Consider the following 22,481-nt stretch of genomic DNA (forward strand, 5'->3'; position numbering starts at 1 on the left):
TTACAGAGATTGTAATTACAAAATGTAATAGGGGATGACTCAATTTTAAGGCGTGATGGAGTCTAGCCTTAAAGACCGTTTATCTGCTGTATTTTTACTAACAGGATTCTATGGCAGGGGCCCGTGCTGAAGAGGAGCTGTTTGATCCAGGATATGAACCTGACTGGGCAGTGATCAGCACTGCAGGAACCAAAGCCCGGTCCCCAGAAGAGACTCCGGGTAATAGCTGCTCTTATTATTGATAACATGACACACTTGTCTCTTGTGATGTTCTTACCCGCTCTTTACCTTTGTATTTTGGCATTAGAATACACTTCCTGCTTGTGTCTTATTGTTTCTAATGGATACTTCTAACTGCAAGTTCCTCAACCTTGTGAATACCCACCAGATTTCAGACTGACTCAAGAAACTTTAAAAGCAGTTCGCCTGTACTCTGGTAGGTGCTGTTGTGTGGCAATGCACCAACGTTGTTCTACTCCGGAAGGGATGAGTGCAGCCGCATATTAGCGCCACCCACGGAAGGTGATGTGAGTTTGTTTCTTACTATACCTCCAGACACAGATCTGGAGCTTCCGTTTGGTCTTTTTAACCAATTCTTTCACAAAATGATTCAGTTTGCAAGGGAAAATGTCACTCCCTGAAACAACAGGTTTTAAACCTTGTAAGTGCAATCCTGAACAGATGTCTGTGACGATCCTCACGAAGTTTGTTTGTGGTCCCTATGGTTGAAGCATGACTCCAAGGCCTGCAAACCCAGATGAACCTGAAGGTCGTATGTGACCTTGAGGCTAAACTTTACATTGCCAAGCACTCCACATCATGGAAGTAAAGACTAATGTATTGACAAAAGTACTTCAGGTTGGTCAGTCCCCAACAGAGCCAATGTTACCACTAACAGAAGCTCTTTTGGGCACTTGGTCTAAACCTTGTTCAGATCCACCAGGAAACAGGCCGTCGTCGCCCTGCACAGGGTGACCATCCCACTCAACACCCAACGACAGAGAGCCTTGTGATACAGGCTTCCACCAGCAGAAATGATCTCAATCTTTCCCTATTTTTTCATCCTCCAGCTTGGCCCTCAGATCTGTCAGTGCCAGCTGTTTTCTGGGCTGCTATTCTCATGCTTTTTATGATAATGTGGCACAAATGTTGTGACTGCTTCGGATGACCATTGGTCATCCCTTACCCAGCTATTCACGATGGGTGCGATGCAGCAAAATTTGTCATTCGCTTAGGGTAAGCAATTGGGCCTAGTGTGACCCTGCTGCACCACCCCTGGGTGAGGTCTATGAACTTTTGTGGGGATGTCCATGCATCCTTAATGAACATGCCTTTGGACAGCTCTCACTTTTTCGGTGCAAAAGGAGACTCTGCCTTAGAGTGGTTCAAGGAGAGTAGGGCCACAGCACATTACTGTTGGAGGAATGATCCGGTATGTCCTTCAAGGGTGGCATGCCATTACTTTAGTCAAAAACACGGGAGGGAGGTAGATGTTAAGGTTAGGTTCACCCTCCTTACTGAATCCAGTTTCACAAAATTCGATATATAACGAAATAAGAAACCTAACCATAAGGGAAGTGGGGGTTCAATGAAACTTTGTTGAAAAAAACCCTTTACCTAGAATCAGAGTAGCGTCGGGTGGTGTCCCATGGTGTCCAGTGTAAGAGGTGTGCGGGCAGGGGTAATAAAGACTTTAGCAAGGTGTTATTTGTCCATTACGGCGCCGCAGCGTCTGTGTCGGTGGTGTGCTCCAGTAAGTAGGTGTGTAAAGGGCCCCAGATGTCCTTTGGGCGTGATGAAGGGGGTTGGAGGTCTGCACATGTATGTAGTTGCTCTTGGCAATAGATTAGGTCTTGGAGCCAGTTCTTAAATTTTGGCGCTCTTCCTCTGCCCCATCTACAAGCAATTCTTCTCTTAGCAAGGAGGAGCGCGAGGGAAGCATATCTATGCATTTTAGCAGCCAGGGGTTCAGTGTATCCTAACAGGGTAGTTAGGGGATCCACAGGGATGTGTAGGCCTGTCATATGGTCCAGTGCGGTCAGGACCTCCGCCCAGTATCGCTGTATGGCGGACCATCCCAGGCCAAATGTACAATCCGCAGTGGTCACATCGATCATTCTCTCAAATCTTCAGTCGGTACATTCGCACAGGCGTGTAATATAGGCGGTGGACGTATTTGTAATGTATTATTCGAAACCTACTACTGGCGGATATGTAGAGATACTTCATTGTTTGGACCCTAGGAAGGCACTAAGATTTGATATCAATTGTACCAAGGAACATTGAGTGGACGATCAGCTCTTTGTAGGATTTTCTGAAGCAAAGAAAGGTAAGGCAGTGCAAAAATGGACCATCTCACGGTGGATTGTTCTCTGCATATATATCTGCTATTTACTTGGGAAGGAGTAGTCCCCTGAATGCTTGCGGGCTAATTCTACTAGCGCCACTGCTGTTACTAATACGTTAGCATGCGGAGTGCCTGTCCTGGACATCTTTGAGGCGGCTACGTGAGCATTGGTAGCATTGGAGCATTGGTACACTCATTCAGAAAGCACTACTGCCTCAACAGTCATCGAGAGGGGCATTTTGCCTGCTCGGTCCTGCAAAGGTTTTTGGTATTAGCTAGTTCATAGACCCATCACCTTGGGAGGTATTGCTATGGTATCTATTCTCAAGGAGAGGATTCTGCGGTTAGAAGTATCCATCACAAGGGCAAGTTACCTACCTTCGGTAAAGACTTTTCTGATGGATACTCCAACCGCCGATTTGTCACTGACCTTTCCTCCTCCCCAGTCTGTAAACTGGACTCTCTTAACATTTAAAAAGGTCCCAAGTTTACAGATCTGCTTACTGGTCATGCCTGTCTGATAAGGAGCTCTATGTCTGAGGGTGTGAATAGCCTAGCCTAGCAAGTAGCATTAGTGCACAAGGGTGGCGTTCAATGCATCTCCACTCATCACCTCCTACGTACAACGACTTTCACATGGAGCTGCATAATACTACCTTCCAGCTCTCTGGAGAACTGTTTTTAAAGTGTCCACGTCCAGTCTGACACACTGTGAATATTCACAAGGTGAGTAATCTGTGGTTAGATAGAGGATCCTCCAGAAAGACTGTTACTAAAGAGAAGTAGCTTGTTCATCATTACCCAGTCCTCCAGTGTTGCTAGTGTTCACTCTCTGCTTAATTCTGATGACTCTGCCCTCTTGTTGCCTATGTGTTGTGACGCCAGTGCCTACTGACTTGTTTTTTTTACATGGTTGCCCTTCTCCCGGGTTGTTTCATGTGACATCAGGGCGTACTCCTCAGTTTCATGTGGCATCAGTGATTACTCCCCACTGATATCCTATAATATTATTGCCGCCTCCTGCTTATCCCTCGTGACATCAGTGCCTGCTCCCTGGTTGTTTCTTACAACAACCATACATAATCACTTGTTAGCTGACAAGCGAGCTAACTTTAGAGCCCAGATAATAGGTTTAGTTTATATATTTGTACAGCTGTTCATGCAGGATTGTGGCTGTTTCAAGGTGCCTGCTGCCTTACAACAGACATGTAGGAGCCTCAGCATTAACAATACAGATTAATAAATAACAATTCCCGCATGGAAAGAGGTATAAAATACACCAACATCCAGAGAAGTATTCTGCCTTTCCTAATTAAGGCATGCAATTATTGTCTATTAATGTAGGCAGCACATTCTTTCAATTTTCAACTATGTTAGTCCTGAGCATCTGCCCAACATATCTCATTAAGCAAAATTTGGGCCAACTTAGTGATGATTTATGTTTGATGGATACGATTTCCCACTGGAAGTTGTTTTCAACACACTTGTGGTTTTGTAGCCAATATAGACCTCAGTGATATAGTCTTGTTAAAGAGGTTTCAGATATAGTTTGGGCAAAGAAAAGTCCATAGTTACATAGGGGACCCCCAGCATTTCCACGTTCAAGAGCAACATCACTTTTGGTTTAGCTGAAGCAGATAAGATTGCCCTGATGTTCCGACACAGGGATTTCCAGCTTTGGCCACAGCACTAATTTGTGACATTACCTTGTCAAATGTTACAATCAAATTCTGAACCTCATGGCTGGACCATTTACCAAGAAGGATGATCTGGACAAAGATGATGGGCAGTCATGTCCTTGCATAGGGAAAGGGCCTCTTTATTTCTCTGTTAAATGTGCAATGATGGTTGTGACTTTACAGTTTCTGAATTTCACCCTCCCATCTTCCATTTTCATGCTATGTGTCTCTCTCTCCCTTACATAAGTATCCGTCAACTGCTTGTCCCTGGTTCCTCACAATGTATCTGCTTGGTCTTCATGTCTTTGTGCCTCTCCACATCAGTTGATTCCATAAAGGTTCTTGAACTTGTTGATTACTGAAACACTTTGTCAAACATCAGCAGAGATGAGATAAAAGCATTAGGTGGTAGTCTGATAACAGAAGCTTTGTAATCTAAATATCCCAGATGACCTGGCGTAGGAAAGTGCGCCATTTTGACATGGTCACCCCATCTTTTTACCTGGTATTTGATGGGATTTCAACTAGAAATGCAATGGGTTCCTGCTAACCAGGTACCCATTTCCAGCTCTCTTTCCCAAAACTGTACAATTGTTTCCCCCAGTAGGCAATACTTTTAGCACTTTGTACATCCCTAGTAAATGGTACCCCTTGTACCTAGGGCATGAGCTACTAAAAGAGGGTCTCTCAGGGCTGCAGCACAAATTGTGCCACCTTAAGAGGCCCTTCACCAAACACATGCAAGACTGCCATTGCAGGCTGCTTATTTTGGTGCAGACCAAAGTGAAAACACTACATGACACGCATCCCTGTGTGCCATATCCCCTAACACTGCATTTAGTATTTGTAAGTCACCCCTACAGCAGGCCTTACAGCCCTAAGGGAGGGTGTTTAAATTACATGTGAGGGCATACCTGCATAGGAAGATACACTCCTGTGCTGGTCAGTTTCATTACTGCCAGTGTAAGTGAACAGGGAAGCCATTTTAAAACATGTGCTGACACAGGTGAAAACGGGTTCCCCAGCTACATGAGGGCTTCTATGAAAATAGGGATGTTTGATATCAAATATCTTGTATAAGTAAACCCACACTGATTTCAGTGTTGAATATATTAATACAACAACCCAGAGGGCATTTAGAGGTGCCCTCAAAAAACCTACCAGTCCCTGGTGTGTTTGCTGACTAGTTACTACCAGCCTACCTCCAGAGACGACTGTCTAATTCCCAAGGGTGAGAACCTTTGCTCTCAGGAGGTCAGAAACAAAGTCTGATCAAGAAGAGGGAAATAACACCTCCTCTCCCCTCCCCTCGCCTCCCCCACCACCACAGGATGACCTGCTGATTAGCATTCCAATGCAGGGGAGCTTCAAAGAAGCTACTGCCTTTGAAATGCAAGTCAGACTTACCTCCCAGGAGAGTAAGCCGAACCCCTTTGTCCAGAGCCATTTTGCGTCTGGACAGGTGGGAAATTGAGCTACTCAGGCAGGTGAACCCACCCCCAGGCTAGTAACCACCCCTAAGATAGCCTAATCTGAGCTGGAAATGACTTTTCAGAGTTAGCCACCTTTGTGTTGGCAAATATAGGAACTCTGGGAAGTGGTCATATGGGGGGGGGGGGTAGTGACCCGAGGGATCAGTAGCCCATTGCCTACAACCCTACAATCCTCTAATGCCCCTAAATTCAGTATTTAGGGGAGCCCCTGGCACCAGAAAAATGGATCCTATCAACTTGAAAGAAAAAAACCATTAAAATTTGCAAGGAGCAAGAACTGAAGGCCCAGCAACTGACTTGGCGCCGACCCTGTCAGCCTGCCTGCTGGCTTTGACAATTGCGCCAAAAAAACGACTTGTCCTGCAACTGCTGTCTCTACAAAGCCTGGGAGACCTACCAGTACTCACCCAGGAACCAAGAACTCCTGTGAAGCAGCAGACCTGCTTCCCTGCACTCTGCAGGCATTCCAAGAGACCTGAGAGGACTTCACGACTGTAGAACTCGACACGCAAAGAAACCACTGCACCCATTGCTCAAAGCCTGGGTTCAAGTGAGTCAACGGTGTCAGCCTGGAGACTGAGTCCACTGTGACTTGCAGCTTTTACACACAGGCCCTCTCTATTGAGACTGCTCCTGGTAGGAAAAACCAGACGCCTAAAGACACCTCTGCACCCGTCGCCCATGGGCCTTGATGAAGAGGACCAAAGGTTTCCCTATGTCCCCGGGTATCGTGAGTCTAGAGCCCCAGTGTTGATTAAGCCCAACTGACCTCCCAGTCAAAGCCTGCTGACCCTTTACGCCAAGACCGATCCCGATAGAGTGACAGTGGGCACCCAATGCTGTTTTGCACCCTTGCACCTTGCCGCCCAAGTACCGCTGGTCTTGTTCTGCTGGTGCTGCCTTGGACCTTGCCCACCACTGACCGTATCTCCTTGAGATTGGTCTCATATGCTTTGTGCTGTACCTGAATGCTGTGCTTGTTCTTCCTCTTAAAGGATAACATTGCAGCTTCTCATTAATTGTCGACTTTTTAAATTGAAAAGTATTTCTCTTGAACTTACCTGATCAAACTCGTGTTGGTGCCTAAATATATAAAGATGCATGTTATTTTTAGGTCTCGTGACCTATCAATGCGCATGCGCATTGAGAGAAGCGAGACTATAGGGCTTTAAACAAAGCTTACCTAACTGTGGCGATTTGCTGCTGTGCCCGTGGCTTTTAGGTCATTGACCTAAAATGCGCGTGCACATCACCATCACCGCCGTCTGTTCCCTCAGCCGCATTCCTCCCTTAGCTTCACTTCAAAGGCCCCGGCTGCTTCACATCCTCATGCCGCTCTCCCCGCTCCGCCCCCTCCCCTGCCCGCCGTGTGTATTTCTCCTCCCCCCCTCCCCACAGCAATGCCCTCCATCTTGTTTCCTTTCTTGTTTCTCTGGGAACTTTGCACTCCGATGACGCTGAATGGAGTGTGTTTACATGCTCAAGGCAGGCTGGGCTCACAGGTGGTCCTACACACAGCAGCAGCTGGCTTTTGTGTGTGCCTCTAGCAGTCTCTTTTCTTTGCCTATTGCTAACCTTACTTTCTTATCCAGAAAGCCAATCTTTTTGGTTGCAAACTGTTCTGTGCCACAAATAAGGTTACCAGCCGTTCATTTGTGCCGATCACCATCTCTCTTACTCCTGATATTTTCTACTACAGATAGTTATCGGGCATGGAGATTAGCCTATTTTTTTTTACATATTGGCACACGAAAACTACAACTCCCAGAAGACACTCGTTTGTTAAATCAAAGCTCAGTTCTACAAACCTGGTGTTCAGTGCACATACATGCAAAACCTGGCAACTTTGTAGTAAGCCACCAAAATCTCAGAGCCACGGCAATTCAAGCTCCGTGCATGCATGCAGACTGAGGAGGGTGCAGGGCCTGTACTTTGCTCCCACCTGCAGCCCGAGGTATCTTCTCACGTGCTGCTTAAACTCTGTCTTTTTCTGCAGTACAAGCAATGTGCCCACCACAGGCTGCGTCCAGTAGCAGAGGTCGTTACCAGTTAGCAAAGGACTTCCTGATCAGTGATTGTCAGCAAAGCCCAAAGCTATAATGCAGGGCCCTGGATGCTTTTTGAAATGGGATTTCTCCGTCGTCAAGATGCGCATTGTCTGCTTCAGCCACCTTACACCTGCTGCCAGGGTGGTGTACTGGAGCTCGAAGCCATCTCCTCTGCGTTCGGCCCCGTTCTGATTACCTCTGAGTCCTCCGCATCACCTGTTCTTTCACTTTCGCTTTCTCGTTATATGCCCATATGCATCTCGCATCACACTCACCCTCACTCACCCTCACTCACCCTCACCCTCGCTCACCCTCACCCTCACCTTCACTCACCCTCACCCTCACCCACCCTCACCCTCACCCACCCTCACTCACCCTCAACCCCTCACCCACCCTCACTCACCCTCACCCTCACTCACCCTCACCCTCACTCACCCTCACCCTCACTCACCCTCACCCTCACTCACCCTCATTCACCCTCACCCTCACTCACCCTCACCCTCACTCACCCTCACCCTCACTCACCCTCAACCCCTCACCCTCACTCACCCTCAACCCCTCAACCCCTCACCCTTACTCACCCTCACTCACCCTCACTCACCCTCACTCACCCTCACCCTCACTCACCCTCACTCACCCTCACTCACCCTCACTCACCCTCACTCACCCTCACCCTCACTCACCCTCACCCTCACCCTCAACCCCTCACCCTCACTCACCCTCACTCACCCTCAAACCCTCACCCTCACTCACCCTCACCCTCACTCACCCTCAACCCCTCACCCTCAACCCCTCACCTTCACCCTCACTCACCCTCAACCTCAACCCCTCACTCACCCTCACTCTCATTCACCCTCACTCACCCTCACTCTCACTTACCCTCACTCACCCTCAACCCCTCACCCTCACCCTCACTCACCCTCACCCTCACTCACCCTCAACCCCTCACCCTCACCCTCACTCACCCTCACCCTCACTCACCCTCAACCCCTCACCCTCACTCACCCTCACTCACCCTCAACCCCTCACCCTCACTCACCCTCAACCCCTCACCCACTCTCACTCTCAACCCCTCACCCACTCTCACTCACCCTCACTCACCCTCACTCTCACTTACCCTCACTCACCCTCAACCCCTCACCCTCACTCACCCTCAACCCCTCACCCTCACTCACCCTCACCCTCACTCACCCTCATTCACCCTCACCCTCACTCACCCTCACTCACCCTCAACCCCTCACCCTCACTCACCCTCACTCACCCTCACCCTCACTCACCCTCAACCCCTCACCCTCACTCACCCTCAACCCCTCACCCTCACTCACCCTCACTCACCCTCAACCCCTCACCCTCAACCCCTCACCCTCACTCACCCTCACCCTCACTCACCCTCAACCCCTCACCCTCACTCACCCTCAACCCCTCACCCTCACTCACCCTCAACCCCTCACCCTCACTCACCCTCACCCTCACTCACCCTCACCCTCACTCACCCTCACTCACCCTCACTCACCCTCAACCCCTCACCCTCACCCTCACTCACCCTCAACCCCTCACCCTCACTCACCCTCACTCACCCTCACTCACCCTCAACCCCTCACTCACCCTCACTCACCCTCACCCTCAACCCCTCACCCTCACTCACCCTCACTCACCCTCACTCACCCTCACTCACCCTCACCCTCACCCACCCTCACCCACCCTCACCCTCACTCACCCTCACCCTCACTCACCCTCAACCCCTCACCCTCACTCACCCTCACCCTCAACCCCTCGCCCTCACTCACCCTCAACCCCTCACCCTCACCCTCACTCACCCTCACCCACCCTCACCCTCACTCACCCTCACCCTCACTCACCCTCACTCACCCTCACTCACCCTCAACCCCTCACCCTCACTCACCCTCAACCCCTCACCCTCACTCACCCTCACTCACCCTCAACCCCTCACCCTCAACCCCACTCACCCTCACCCTCACTCACCCTCAACCCCTCACCCTCACTCACCCTCAACCCCTCACCCTCACTCACCCTCAACCCCTCACCCTCAACCCCTCACTCACCCTCACTCACCCTCAACCCCTCACCCTCACTCACCCTCAACCCCTCACCCTCACCCTCACTCATCCTCACTCACCCTCACCCACCCTCACCCTCACTCACCCTCACCCACCCTCACTCACCCTCACCCACCCTCAACCCCTCACCCTCACTCACCCTCAACCCCTCACCCTCAACCCCTCACCCTCAACCCCTCACCCTCACTCACCCTCAACCCCTCACCCTCACCCACCCTCACCCTCACTCACCCTCAACCCCTCACCCTCACTCACCCCCAACCCCTCACCCTCACTCACCCTCAACCCCTCACCCTCACTCACCCTCAACCCCTCACCCTCAACCCCTCACCCTCAACCCCTCACCCTCACTCACCCTCACCCTCACTCACCCTCACTCACCCTCACCCTCACTCACCCTCAACCCCTCACCCTCACTCACCCTCAACCCCTCACCCTCACTCACCCTCAACCCCTCACCCTCACTCACCCTCAACCCCTCACCCTCACTCACCCTCACCCTCACTCACCCTCAACACCTCACCCTCAACCCCTCACCCTCACTCACCCTCACCCTCACTCACCCTCAACCCCTCACCCTCACTCACCCTCAACCCCTCACCCTCACTCACCCTCAACCCCTCACCCTCAACCCCTCACTCACCCTCACTCACCCTCAACCCCTCACCCTCACTCACCCTCAACCCCTCACCCTCACCCTCACTCACCCTCACCCACCCTCACCCTCACTCACCCTCACCCTCACTCACCCTCACCCTCACTCACCCTCAACCCCTCACCCTCACTCACCCTCAACCCCTCACCCTCACTCACCCTCAACCCCTCACCCTCACCCTCACTCACCCTCAACCCCTCACCCTCACTCACCCTCACCCTCACTCACCCTCAACCCCTCACCCTCACTCACCCTCAACCCCTCACCCTCACCCTCACTCACCCTCAACCCCTCACCCTCAACCCCTCACCCTCACTCACCCTCACTCACCCTCAACCCCTCACCCTCACTCACCCTCACCCTCAACCCCTCACCCTCACTCACCCTCAACCCCTCACCCTCACCCTCACTCACCCTCAACCCCTCACCCTCACTCACCCTCACCCTCACTCACCCTCAACCCCTCACCCTCAACCCCTCACCCTCACTCACCCTCAACCCCTCACCCTCACTCACCCTCAACCCCTCACCCTCACCCTCACTCACCCTCAACCCCTCACCCTCACCCTCACTCACCCTCAACCCCTCACCCTCACTCACCCTCAACCCCTCACCCTCACCCTCACTCACCCTCAACCCCTCACCCTCACTCACCCTCAACCCCTCACCCTCACTCACCCCCTCACCCTCAACCCCTCACCCTCACTCACCCTCACCCTCACTCACCCTCAACCCCTCACCCTCACTCACCCTCAACCCCTCACCCTCACTCACCCTCAACCCCTCACCCTCACTCACCCTCAACCCCTCACCCTCAACCCCTCACCCCCTCACCCTCACCCTCACTCACCCTCACAACACATATTGTGTTACAATAGGTGTCACATTTGCGAAAGATAAAACTATTGGCATTGTAAATAACAAAGCTATTAATTTCGCTATTTTCAAAACAAGCACATAAATAAAAAATGTGTCCTTTACAATACCAATAGCTCAAACTTTCCTAATGCGAGACCTATTGCATTGCTGTGCTTCTCTCCCCTGCTGCACTCTCCTGCTCTCTAGAGATGTGGCCTAACGACCAGAGCTGCCATCTAAGTCACGTAAATACAAAACATGTTGCATTCCAAATGCTATAGGTGTCACATTCGCGAAAGTTATAATTATTGGCATTGTGAATGACAAAGCCATCAATTTAGCAATTTTAAAAACCAACAAATAAATAAAATATGTCATTTACAAGACCAATAACTCCAACTTTTCTAATGCGAGACCTATTGCATTTCCAATGCTTGTTATAAATTGGTGTGGATCTCCTACTTAAGTCATGTGCATCATTTATTGACTATTGTGTGTATTTGCGAATGTCTTACACTCTTATCTGATAAGCCTTAGGCTGCTCGACCACAGTACCCTCTAGAAGAGCTCCTTGGGATTGCTAGGGCAAGCCCTGTCCAATAGTAAGGGAATATCTGGACTCTTTGCGTGATACATCTCATTTTGATATATTATATGAAGAGCCCACTTCCTTCCTCGGGCATTATACACATTATTTTATTTATATTTGCAGAATTTAACTACAGATACAACATCATTAAATAATTTATTAGGTAGAGCATATTTGTACAAACACCACATAACACTATTGGGCCACATAAGCAATTTATAAATATTCTTGATTGCTGTTTAACTATTGTAAAAATAGAATTTCAATATTGAAAGAAATACTATATTGTCCACTACTGATTATTAATATCTATAAAATAGAGTCAATGGACGTATAAGGTTGCATCATTTGATTGAAATTATTTATCAATAGTAGTCTACGTACAGCTCTGTATTTGAAGATGCAGCAATTGGATGGCTAGGGAAACAATAATTGGTGGCTAGTAATAACCCAGTAAAGGCATCTTTCTGGACGGCTGAGTCTAGTAAGGGTCTGAAACCAGCTTATGAAGTTGAGTGTGGTATCAGACAATAGAGCAGTCTTGAGTGGCATTCTGAAATTTAAATATTTTAAAGCCTTAATGATTTGCAGGGTTAAGGAATTTAATAGCTGTATTCCCAAATAGGACGAAGAGTACCCTCCTCTTCATTTCTAATTTTGTAGATTTTCATTACTAGGTTCTCAGAGATGCAGTGATAGTAGGTGTGTATAGTGCTGCCATTCAGCAATAAGAAAATCAGAGCCTTGATTAAGGTGCCAACACCGAGTACCTTACATTTGTGCTTTGGGAGACCAAGACCTGGGTGTGCTGGGTGTGCAGTGTCTATGAAGAATTTCACGTTTGAGTCAAGAAAATACAAGACTCCGTGCACTATGCACTATGCTATGATCTTACCAGGCCATATTCTGTAAGACCAAAATACACACTATTGGTGTAGCGTAATCTTGACTTTACCAACACCAAATCAGCGGTGACCCATGGAAAAGAATTTGAGACTTTTAAGATTTATCTTTAGACTCTTCAGATGACACCAGCAGCTCTTGACTAGGTCTGTAATATATAGAATAACTATAAGTCTTTGTTCACCATGACTGCAAGGTAAATGTTCATGTTAATTCATGGCGGACACACATTTGTGGCCACAATGTGGCTGTTGGGACCAAATTGCCATATTCGCTTGTCTAACTGAGATTCAGCTTAAGTCCATTACTAGTTACCCAGCACACGCTGAAACATCTCGGGGGAAACCAAGTATTAGAATGGATGGAATCCGTATTGAAACACTAGTTTTAAATTGGAGTGCCAGAACAAGTTGATCCAGTGTTATGCTGCAGGAATCAGCCCCTCTCTCCAGTATTATTTAATATCTCAGACTGCTGAACAACATTGACTGAAACAAAAGATTAAGGCTTCAGCATTATCATGCTTGCACTTAAGCATCACTGCAGAGCCACTGGACGCTGAAAATGTAGTCCTTATATCCCTCTGGGTTTGCTTGATGCTCTATAAGAGATTGTAGAATAACAAATCCAGCCTAAAAATCCTGTGGAAAAAGCAACATATTGCCTCATCAAGAATATTCAAACTTAATGCTGGGAAAAATGAAATAACAACAATAGACGGGTATAAAATACAAAGTGACAAATGCATTTATGAGACAAATGCATTTTTGTGGAAAGTAATGTTCTCATAAAATATTACAATTTGATGCAGGAAAAAATGAAATAACGATAATAAACAGGTACAAAATCGACAGATGCTCTTTTTTGTGGAACGAAATGTTCTAGTAGAATCCCTTTCACATTGCTGCTGTTTTATTAAACTGGAAATACAGGTAGATGTCCTAATAAGCATAAGAACAGGTGAAAGTAAATGACCTTGGGGTTTATTGGTTTCTCCTAAATTATTAATGACAAGAACAGATAAAGGGAGGGTAAAAGAGGATTAAAGGAGAGCAGAGTTTAAACTGAATTAAGATAGGGTTACGTCGGCTGGCATCCAAACCAATTTATAGATACTTTTTTCTTCTCATTCAATGAAAATAACTCTGCAATTACTAGTTATGAAGTAGTTTCAGCCGCAAGTATAAGTCAGTAGGTGGTGTTGCTAGATTGCCGTTCGTGCTGATCTCAGTGGCAGTGTTTATCTCTCAGTACGTGCTGTATAGATACTGGTGTGTGTCCCAGAAGGGGCAGTAATGTTGTTGGCCTGCTTTAGTGTTGGTGCTGTATTGCTCTTGGTGTATCAGGGTCCTGCAGGTCTAGTAACTTGAATACGCTACTCGACCAAACTGTAATGTACTTGACCCATGAACTGCTCTCATCCCGATTGTCACACAGCTCACTTTACAAAATCCTCTAACTTCAGTCGGAGAAAAAAAAGTAGATGTAGAAAGACAAACTGACTTTTGACCTCAGTCTCTAAAAGCTGGGAACTGTGACAAGATAATAAGATTGAAAGGCCCTAAAAATAGCTGGTCGGATTTTTCAAGCCTTGTTGTATTTCATAGTAGGCGTGTATTCCTTGAAAAATCTCTTTAAGTAGGTAGTGTCTCCAAATCAGCAGTGTATTGTCCTCAAAGTATCTTGCAGTAGGTGGTGTATTGTCTTGGACCTGCGAGTAAATGAGTCTAAGTCCTTTGTCCTTGTGAAAGGTCCTAAAAAAAAGAAGCAACCAAGATGATTTATACAAGGAAGAAGGCTGGAGGTGGTGCATACTTTTTCCTACCTATATGACAGCAGAAATTCATGAGAAAATATCGTGGTTAATAGATTGTTTTTAATGGAAAAGACTATTGGGGCCATATTTCGGTTCATAAAAAAGCTTGCATCCAAGCCAATAGACACAATAAAGAAGATCTTTGCCACCTATGGAGCAGCCCTATGGGGCACGATTGATATATCTATATTTCTTTTGCAGAGTTTTATTTAGCGCGAACTAGACCTGAACCGAATCAGGTATCAGAGCGCTTTACATAGCACCAGTTACACTTTCATTTTAGGCACGGGGAGATTAAGTGATTTGCCCAGAATCACAGGAGGTTATTTGGCGTCGTTACCGAGACTCGAACCCAGATGCCCCGGTCCGAGGTCGAGCGCCTTAGCCGTTAGGCCAAGCCCTCTCCCCAATTTTACAACGAATAGAGGACAGCTTCTTGAAAGGTTTGGTGGGTGTCCCTCAATCATGCTCCACTTATAACTGCCATTCTGCGTTAGAGGTGCTGTATATCTCAAATAAGGTTAGCATTACACCAATATTATTATATTATCGTGGCACTCAGTTTGGGGAAAGGAAGCTCTAAATCTAACTAAAGATATTGTGAATGCAGTAGCATAACACAGGACCCCGCAGCCTCTGCCATGCAGGGGGGCCCAAGCTCCAAGGGGTCTCCTCAGCACATTACTCTGCCCAGAGAGCTCATGATTGAGTCCGGAGGGGGCCCCTCCAAGTGCCCTGCAGGGGGGCCCACTCAAGTTTCCTTACGCCAGTGTGTGAAGGATTGCTTAAGGTTGCGTGGTAAGAGTAAGATAAAATGGCCCCAGTATATTAAGTCCAACCTTCAGTCAATCGCCCTTTGTAAACTTTTTGAGGACCTCAACACATGTTTAACTATCTCAAGGAAGGAACTACAGGCCTAATTATTAGATCAACTGGGAGAAAGCAGATGAATGCATAACTGTAATAAGCATACGGTCATTTAGCCCCTTGCTTAGATAAAACTGTGAGCTCTTATTTATCCTTCGTTACGAACTGCCAACATGGACATGTATTACTGAGGTGTGGATTGAAATATATTCTGCTTAAGCTAGGTTATCAATCTAACATCTATCCGACCAATGCACTCCCTGTCTGTCCATGTGAGCCATGATCTCCCCAATGTGACCTTCATTTGATATATTTCTGTACGTTTTTTTTTTTTTAAAGAATTTTTATTGAGCAGAGCATTAGGTTCAAGAAATACACAGTATACTAAAAATCTTTTTCAGTAACATTAAAACCAGTTTCAAAAATCGAAATGACAGCCCCACAATACATAATAAAATAAAAAAGACAGCGAAAGCTAGAGCAGCTAATTAGGTTCTCATTCATAAAGCAAGTACAAATTTATCCTAGAAAACAGCAGCAATAAGGACAATTTCTAATACATCTAAATTGCAATGCCAATAAAGTGCTAGTGCCAATTTATCGCCTAAAGCCAACATAAATACAACACGTTTTTTTTTGTGGCTATAACAGTTTCTCACATCATTGACCAAAGTGCAAAATGTCTTCTATAAAGTTCTAAAAAAGTGCTAGTACTGTTAAAGTACAATAAGAAAAAGTGCAAGTGCAATTAATAAAAAGCTGCTACATTAATTTACCAACCCGAGTGCTATGATCCCTCTTTAATTTTTGGTAGCTCCTACCCTCCTAGCGTAAGCTTCCTCAAATTTTCGAGCTCTTTTCATTTTATTGAACCATTTCTGATGAGAAGGTACTTCCCTGGATTTCCAATTCTGCAGAATTAGCGAGTGAGCCACCATACACAAAATGAATAGGAAGGCCTTTTCGGGATCGGATAGTATCTTTTCATCTCTACTGATACCAAACAAGACAGCTTCGGCCTCAAGCTAAATACTATTACCGATTGCTTGCCCAATATCCAAGAAAACCTCCTCCCAAAAAAGCCTAAGTCCTGAACATGAAAAAAAAGTATGTGCCACCCGCCCTCCCCATCTATTTGGCAGCGAAAGCACCTATTTTCTACGGCTGGAAATCTTTTATTTAAAGCGGTTAAAGAGTTAAGTAAGATAGTCATCGCAATAGGAAGGTCATCCTTTTAAAATTTGCGGCGCGCAGGGATTTACTTCCTAGGGGGCACATAGACCCCCCTTCGTATCCAGCCTGCATCCGGTCTCCCGAGTTATTTTGTCCAGATGACTCTCTACCACGTAAGCCTGTCCCTGCTTATGTAACAGCTTATACCAGTTACCCACCCCTTTAATATTGGCCCCATAAAGAGCTACCATGAATTGATTGTGGGTGTCCAAAATACCACTGGTATTTGTTAGCAGATGAAAAACACGTAAATATTCGAGAAAAGTCGGCTTCCGATGGCCTTCCCCCTTGCCATTATTTCTTGCCAGGAGATCGGCCTATTTTGAACTATAAAATGCCTTAACTCGGAAAGTCCACATCCTTCTCAAATACTTATATGTCTCGATTGCAACTGGAGGCCGAGACTCATACATTCTCTTAATTTTAAGTACTGGAGACCAGAGGAGCCCATCTTTTCAAAAAAGGACTGGAGTCTAAAAAAATAATCTTTTAAAGTCTTTTTTGGAAGTTTAGAAGTTTTTAAAAACACTTGTTTTAAAGATCCAATTTCTTGTGTCATTTTATCTATAAAAAAGCTGTCACTAATAAAATTAGATCCTATCAAGCCAGACACTAAATCTAAAAAGGCAGCCTCTTAGTAAGTTCTCAAATGAGGTAGCACTAAGCCCCCTTGTACTAGGGGTAATTGGACCACGTTTAATTTAACCTTCGGAGCTTTCTTACCCCAAATAAATTCCCTGAGTAGAGTATCAATTTCATTAAAGTATGACTGATTTATTTTAATCGGGACGTTAGAAAATAAAAAATAAGCATGCAGGAGTATAGACATTTTAATCATTGAAACTCTACCCACAATCGAAAGGGGGAGTAATGTCCATTGTTCTAGCAGCTTCTTAATCCTGCCCTTCATTTTTAGATAGTTCAACTCAAATAACTGATGATACTGATTAGATACATATATCCCGAGATGTCTTATAGGATCGGTTTTTGTTGCTTGTGTCTTTAGACAAGATGGAAAATAATTCAAATCAGCATTAAGGGCTAGAACCTCGGTTTTATTGGCATTTATTTTATTTCCGCCTATTTGCTCAAAGTCCGAAAATTCCCTCAGAGCTGTTTCGAGGTTCTCTCTGTCGGGAATCAGGTATAAAATAATATCATCACCGAAAAGTTTTAATTTAGCTATACCAGGTATTGGGGGTTGGATAGCAGCATTATTTTGAATCTTTAAAACCAGAAGTTCTATAAAAAAAGTAAAAAGTAATTGCGAAAGCGGACAACCCTGCCTGGTTCCGAGGTTTTTAATTATGGCTCCTGCACAGTTTGAGTGAATTATGACCTGGGCAGTGGCCCCTTGGTAGATGTTACGTAACATATTAACTACCTGTGCAGGAAACCTGAACCGACCCAAGGTAAAGAAACAAAGTTTTCCAATTCACGAGATCGAAGGCTTTCTCCATATCAACCTTTACAATACTAGCCAGGATGTAATTTGTGTCAAAATAATCCAGCGCATGTATTAAAAACTGGATGTTAGCTGCCATTGATCTCCCGGCTATAAAGCCGGTTTGATCTCTATGAATTATTTCTTGGGTGGCAAGTAAAAAACGTTCAGCCCATACCTTCATCAAAATTATATAGTCAGAACTTAACAGACTAATGGACCTATATGTATTCACATCTTCCGGGTTTTTATCTTTTTTAACAAAAGAAACAATTATTGCTTCTTTAAAACCATCTGGGACTTCACCACCCTTTTTAACAAAGTTAAATAAGTTTTTCAAAGGCGTAGCAAGTTCTTTTAAAAAATACTTTATAAAACTCAATAGGAAAGCCATCCTGCCCACAAGCTTTTGCCCCGGCTGTTGATTTGATAGCTGCTAAAATCTCGGTAGCTTCTACTTCCCTTCCCAATTTGCCAATCCGGTTTTCTTATAGTTTGGGGACATTCATATTTATAAAATATTCCTGGATTTGCGCCTCCTTCACTAAATACTTAGTTGTGTATAGCTGGCGAAAATGGTCCACAAAAGTCTGTGAAATATTGCTGCTATCAACTATTTCTTGACCAGTCCGAGGGTCCATAATTTTAGTTATTGTAGCTGATTCTTGTTTTTTCCTTGTGGAGTTTGCCAGAAATTTACCAATTAACTGGCTTTCTTCATAGACCCTCTGTTGGAATATTCGTGAGTTACAAACCTCTTCTAAAATAAAAAAGTCCCTCAGTGCTGTTCTTGCCTGCTCATATAGGTTTGGAAGAAGCTGAAGTTGGAGAGCATATTCTCGATCCACTTCGGTTTGCAATTGAGCTATCTTAGCCCTCCGGGTACTGGACAATGCGGCCGTGTAAGCTATTATCTGTCCACTTGCTGCTGCCTTAAAACCCGTCCCCCCACACTGAAAAAGGGGCAGCTGTACTCTCATTAATCAAAAAATATTCCAGAATCCACTTTCTAAATCTCTGAACCCACTCTTCATTTTGCAATAGGAGACGATCCAGCTGCCACCTGGGACGTTCCCTGCCTCTTCCCCCAAGCACCAAATCTATCTCAACATAGGTATGGTCTGAAAAAGGGTTACAGCCTATGCCGGCATCTTGAATCTGAAGGGATCTGGAGGTAAGAAAATAATCTATTTGAGATGCCGTCCGAAAACGGTGCGAGTAGCAGGTGTAGAATTCTTTATCTAGATTGACATCCGCCATGGGTCCACCAATTGATAATCTTGTATAATGGTTCCCATTATTTTTTTTGTATTTAGTTTTAGTTGTTTTTCATTTTTATTCGAAGTATCTTTCCTTAAATCCTATATGTAATTAAAGTCTCCGGCAAATACCACATGCCCGGGAGATCCTATCAAAAAATCGTTAATCTGAGTCAGGGGTGCAATGTCGTCTGAGACTGGACCATAGTTATTTATAAAATGTAACGTTTTCCCCTGTAACTTGGCTACTACCCATAACCACATCCCATGTATATCCCTATGTACTTGTATAAATTCCCAGGGAAGTTTACTAGAAAAGTAGATTGTTACACCTCTAACCGCAAAACCTGAAGATGCAAAAAAAATTTAGAAAAAATCTTAAGTATAAAAAGATTTGGAGAATCAGATTTCAAGTGCGTCTCCTGTAAAAACAAAACTTGGGGATTTAAAGTAGATAACCATCTAATAAGAGCGCCATATTTCCTTTTGTTTAGTATTCCATTAGTGTTGACTGAAAAGATCTTACATTTACTGGTTTCCATAATTAACCCTTTTTTGTACATTACCTAAACTTTCAGAACCTTCTGCTCATGCTCTTTTTCCTGCTGTGCCACACTTCCCACCCCAAAAAAGAAATGCCCTCCCCTTGAAATGTGGGAGAGACCCTACAACCCACGCTGTCCACATTTCACCCCTCCCATCTAACTTCCCGGGTGTCATGAAATTACACCCTGATTGACCCGCTAACCCCAGGACCCCCAGCAATTTTGAGGAAAAGAAGTCGATCTATGTGTATGCCGGAGTCTATAGGCAAGATGTAAGGAGACACCGTTTTAATTTACCAAAAGGTTGATCTTAATAAAAACCAATGGCAACAAATACTCTTAATTACGATTGACAGTTGCCTATCAATAAATACATTTCCTTCTTCAAGGTCTGAAAACATGAAAAACTTTCCTTTGACTAAAACTCTGAGTTTTGACTGCTGAGCGATTGATGCTTGCGCACAAACAAATGCAAGATTTTATCAAATTCTTTTCTTCTGCGTGTAGCAGCAGCAGTCATGTCAGAGAATATGCAAAATGAATTAATCAAATCAAATCAAAAATCCTTTATTCGGTATTCAAAAGTATAAATACCATAAAAGTACAGATAAAATTTACATTCAAAATTATTTAAATAAAAATGTCATCCTAAAAACATTTCCAAGTTAAAAAGTTGACAAACAGTACCAGCAGGTCAAATGATACATGATAATCCCAGCGATGATAGACAACCAATACGCAACTGTCAGGTTTAAAAGTTTAAGGATTGTTACAATAAGTGTTTTAAATGTCCTAACCTAAATTTGGCCTATGCCTTATACAAAACTTTAAAAATTGGGCTATATTTTTTGCAAAGCTAGGATCTTCCAAAAGTTGCATTCACAGAAAACTGTCTGCTGGATAGCTTTTGTCAAAATCATTTGCATTATTCGGAAATCCACGAAGTTAAGCAAGAAAGTTCTTGGTATGGTGGAACTTGGAAAAGGTTGCGCTGGGACTCGGTGGGCTCTTGTAAAATAGTGAGGTCGCCCTCAAACTCAGGCAGGACTTGCTGTTTGATGAATGAGTTTACCCATGGGAGAGGTTGGGAGCCTTCTATCCCTTCAGGAACCCCAACAATCCGGACGGAGGTTAGACCTTCGAGAATGGTTTTCAAGTGCTTCCAGTTTATTCTCGAGGTAGTTCTTCCTTTTTGGCTGCCTCTTTTGCCTCTCCCATAGCCATATTCATTTGATCCTACAATACAGATATTCTAGCTTCTGCTTCCTGCAGTCTAACGGGAAATCTTGTCATCGCTTCTTCGATTTTCCCCAGTCTCTGATGCAGAGCAGCGATTTCCATTTGCTGCTTTTTTTCATTTGCAGACCTCTTCCAGGATTAAATTCAGCATATCCTTGATAATTAACGGAAAGACCCCCTAGTCTCCATATTCTGACAGGGATTGCTTAATGGTCCATAAGTTCCAATACTCATATATCCCACCCTTAGTTCTGACAGGGCCGGCACAGCTTCTGGGAGCGCTTGCCCTTGAGATCTCGATTGAGGTAGAGGCTGAGATTGTAGCTGATGCTGGGATGACATCAAGCTCACCGGGGTATCGATCATGATCCTTCCGCCTTTATCTGCCACATCTTGAGCCTGGTAAGTTTTAACGGGGTGGGCCCCAAAACTATCCGACATAGGTACAAAATGTGAGGTGGTCGGCGTAGTGTTAATTTAACTTATGATCGATAAAAGACTGTAAAGGTTCCATCATTTGTTACTGAATTGTGTTTTTACCACAATGCCTTCACCCTGTCCCTCACTGACCTAATCACACCTATCCTATTCCAATTACTCTCCTTTTTCTTGCACTTGTGAGCACTGTATAATAGTGTACATAATATTACTGTGTATTTGCCAAGAAAATGTTTTTGATACAGAAGTATGTATTGATACAAATTACTGAATGAATTAAATTCAGGCTTCTTCTTAGGAATACACATGTATCTCTTAAATTTATTAATGGTCCACTATTTAGTTTTGTTTAAATTAACACTACGCCGACCACCTCACATTTTGTACATCTTGAGCCTGGGTGGAACTTAACCTGACAAAAATTCCAAATGTACCCACTTGGCCTCTGCGCACTATTGCCTGATCCTATTGGTTCAAATCATAATTTCAAAAGTTTGCTGTGATCACTAATAATTAGCACAGTGTAATTTATGACAACTACTTCTAATGTTTAATAGAATTATTGTTCAACTTTTGAAATGATGATTTTTGTTAGTTTAAGGGCACACAGGGACAGTGTGCAAACCTCAGCAGCATGCCAGGGTACAGGGTTGACTAAGCTTGATTTGAAAAAGAGAGTGCTCCTCTGAAAATCATATTATAATGGAACTTAAACTGGGCATAGTTTTTGCCACTGCATTATTGGGGCTGGGAAGTATTGGGGGCTATGCCGAGGGTTGTGCTAAAGTTAGATCTTGCTGTTGATACTAGGCTTCTAAGAGATCGCATTCCGAATTACGTCGAGTTGTAGCCAGATCCTGGTCCTTGGGAGTCAGTTCTTGAGATCCTAATAAGATCAATCCTGACCCCGGCGGTGAAGCACTCGATGGTTTGGAGACTGGATTTGTGGTTGGTGGGGAGGACTGTGACAGTTGTAGAGTGTTTTTCTTT

General features: G+C 45.0%; 1 protein-coding gene across 1 annotated transcript in view; it reads left to right on the forward strand.

Moving 5' to 3' along the window:
• TBC1D17 (TBC1 domain family member 17) overlaps nt 1-22,481 on the forward strand; it is a 738,599-nt gene that overhangs the window by 194,536 nt on the left and 521,582 nt on the right. The window contains exon 4 of the mRNA XM_078655234.1: nt 105-219. Within this exon, the coding sequence (XP_078511360.1) occupies nt 105-219 (115 nt within the window). The remainder of the gene's footprint in view (nt 1-104; nt 220-22,481) is intronic.

Source organism: Lissotriton helveticus, chromosome 7, assembly GCF_964261635.1.
Source record: "Lissotriton helveticus chromosome 7, aLisHel1.1, whole genome shotgun sequence".
Taxonomy (NCBI): Eukaryota; Metazoa; Chordata; class Amphibia; order Caudata; family Salamandridae; genus Lissotriton; species Lissotriton helveticus.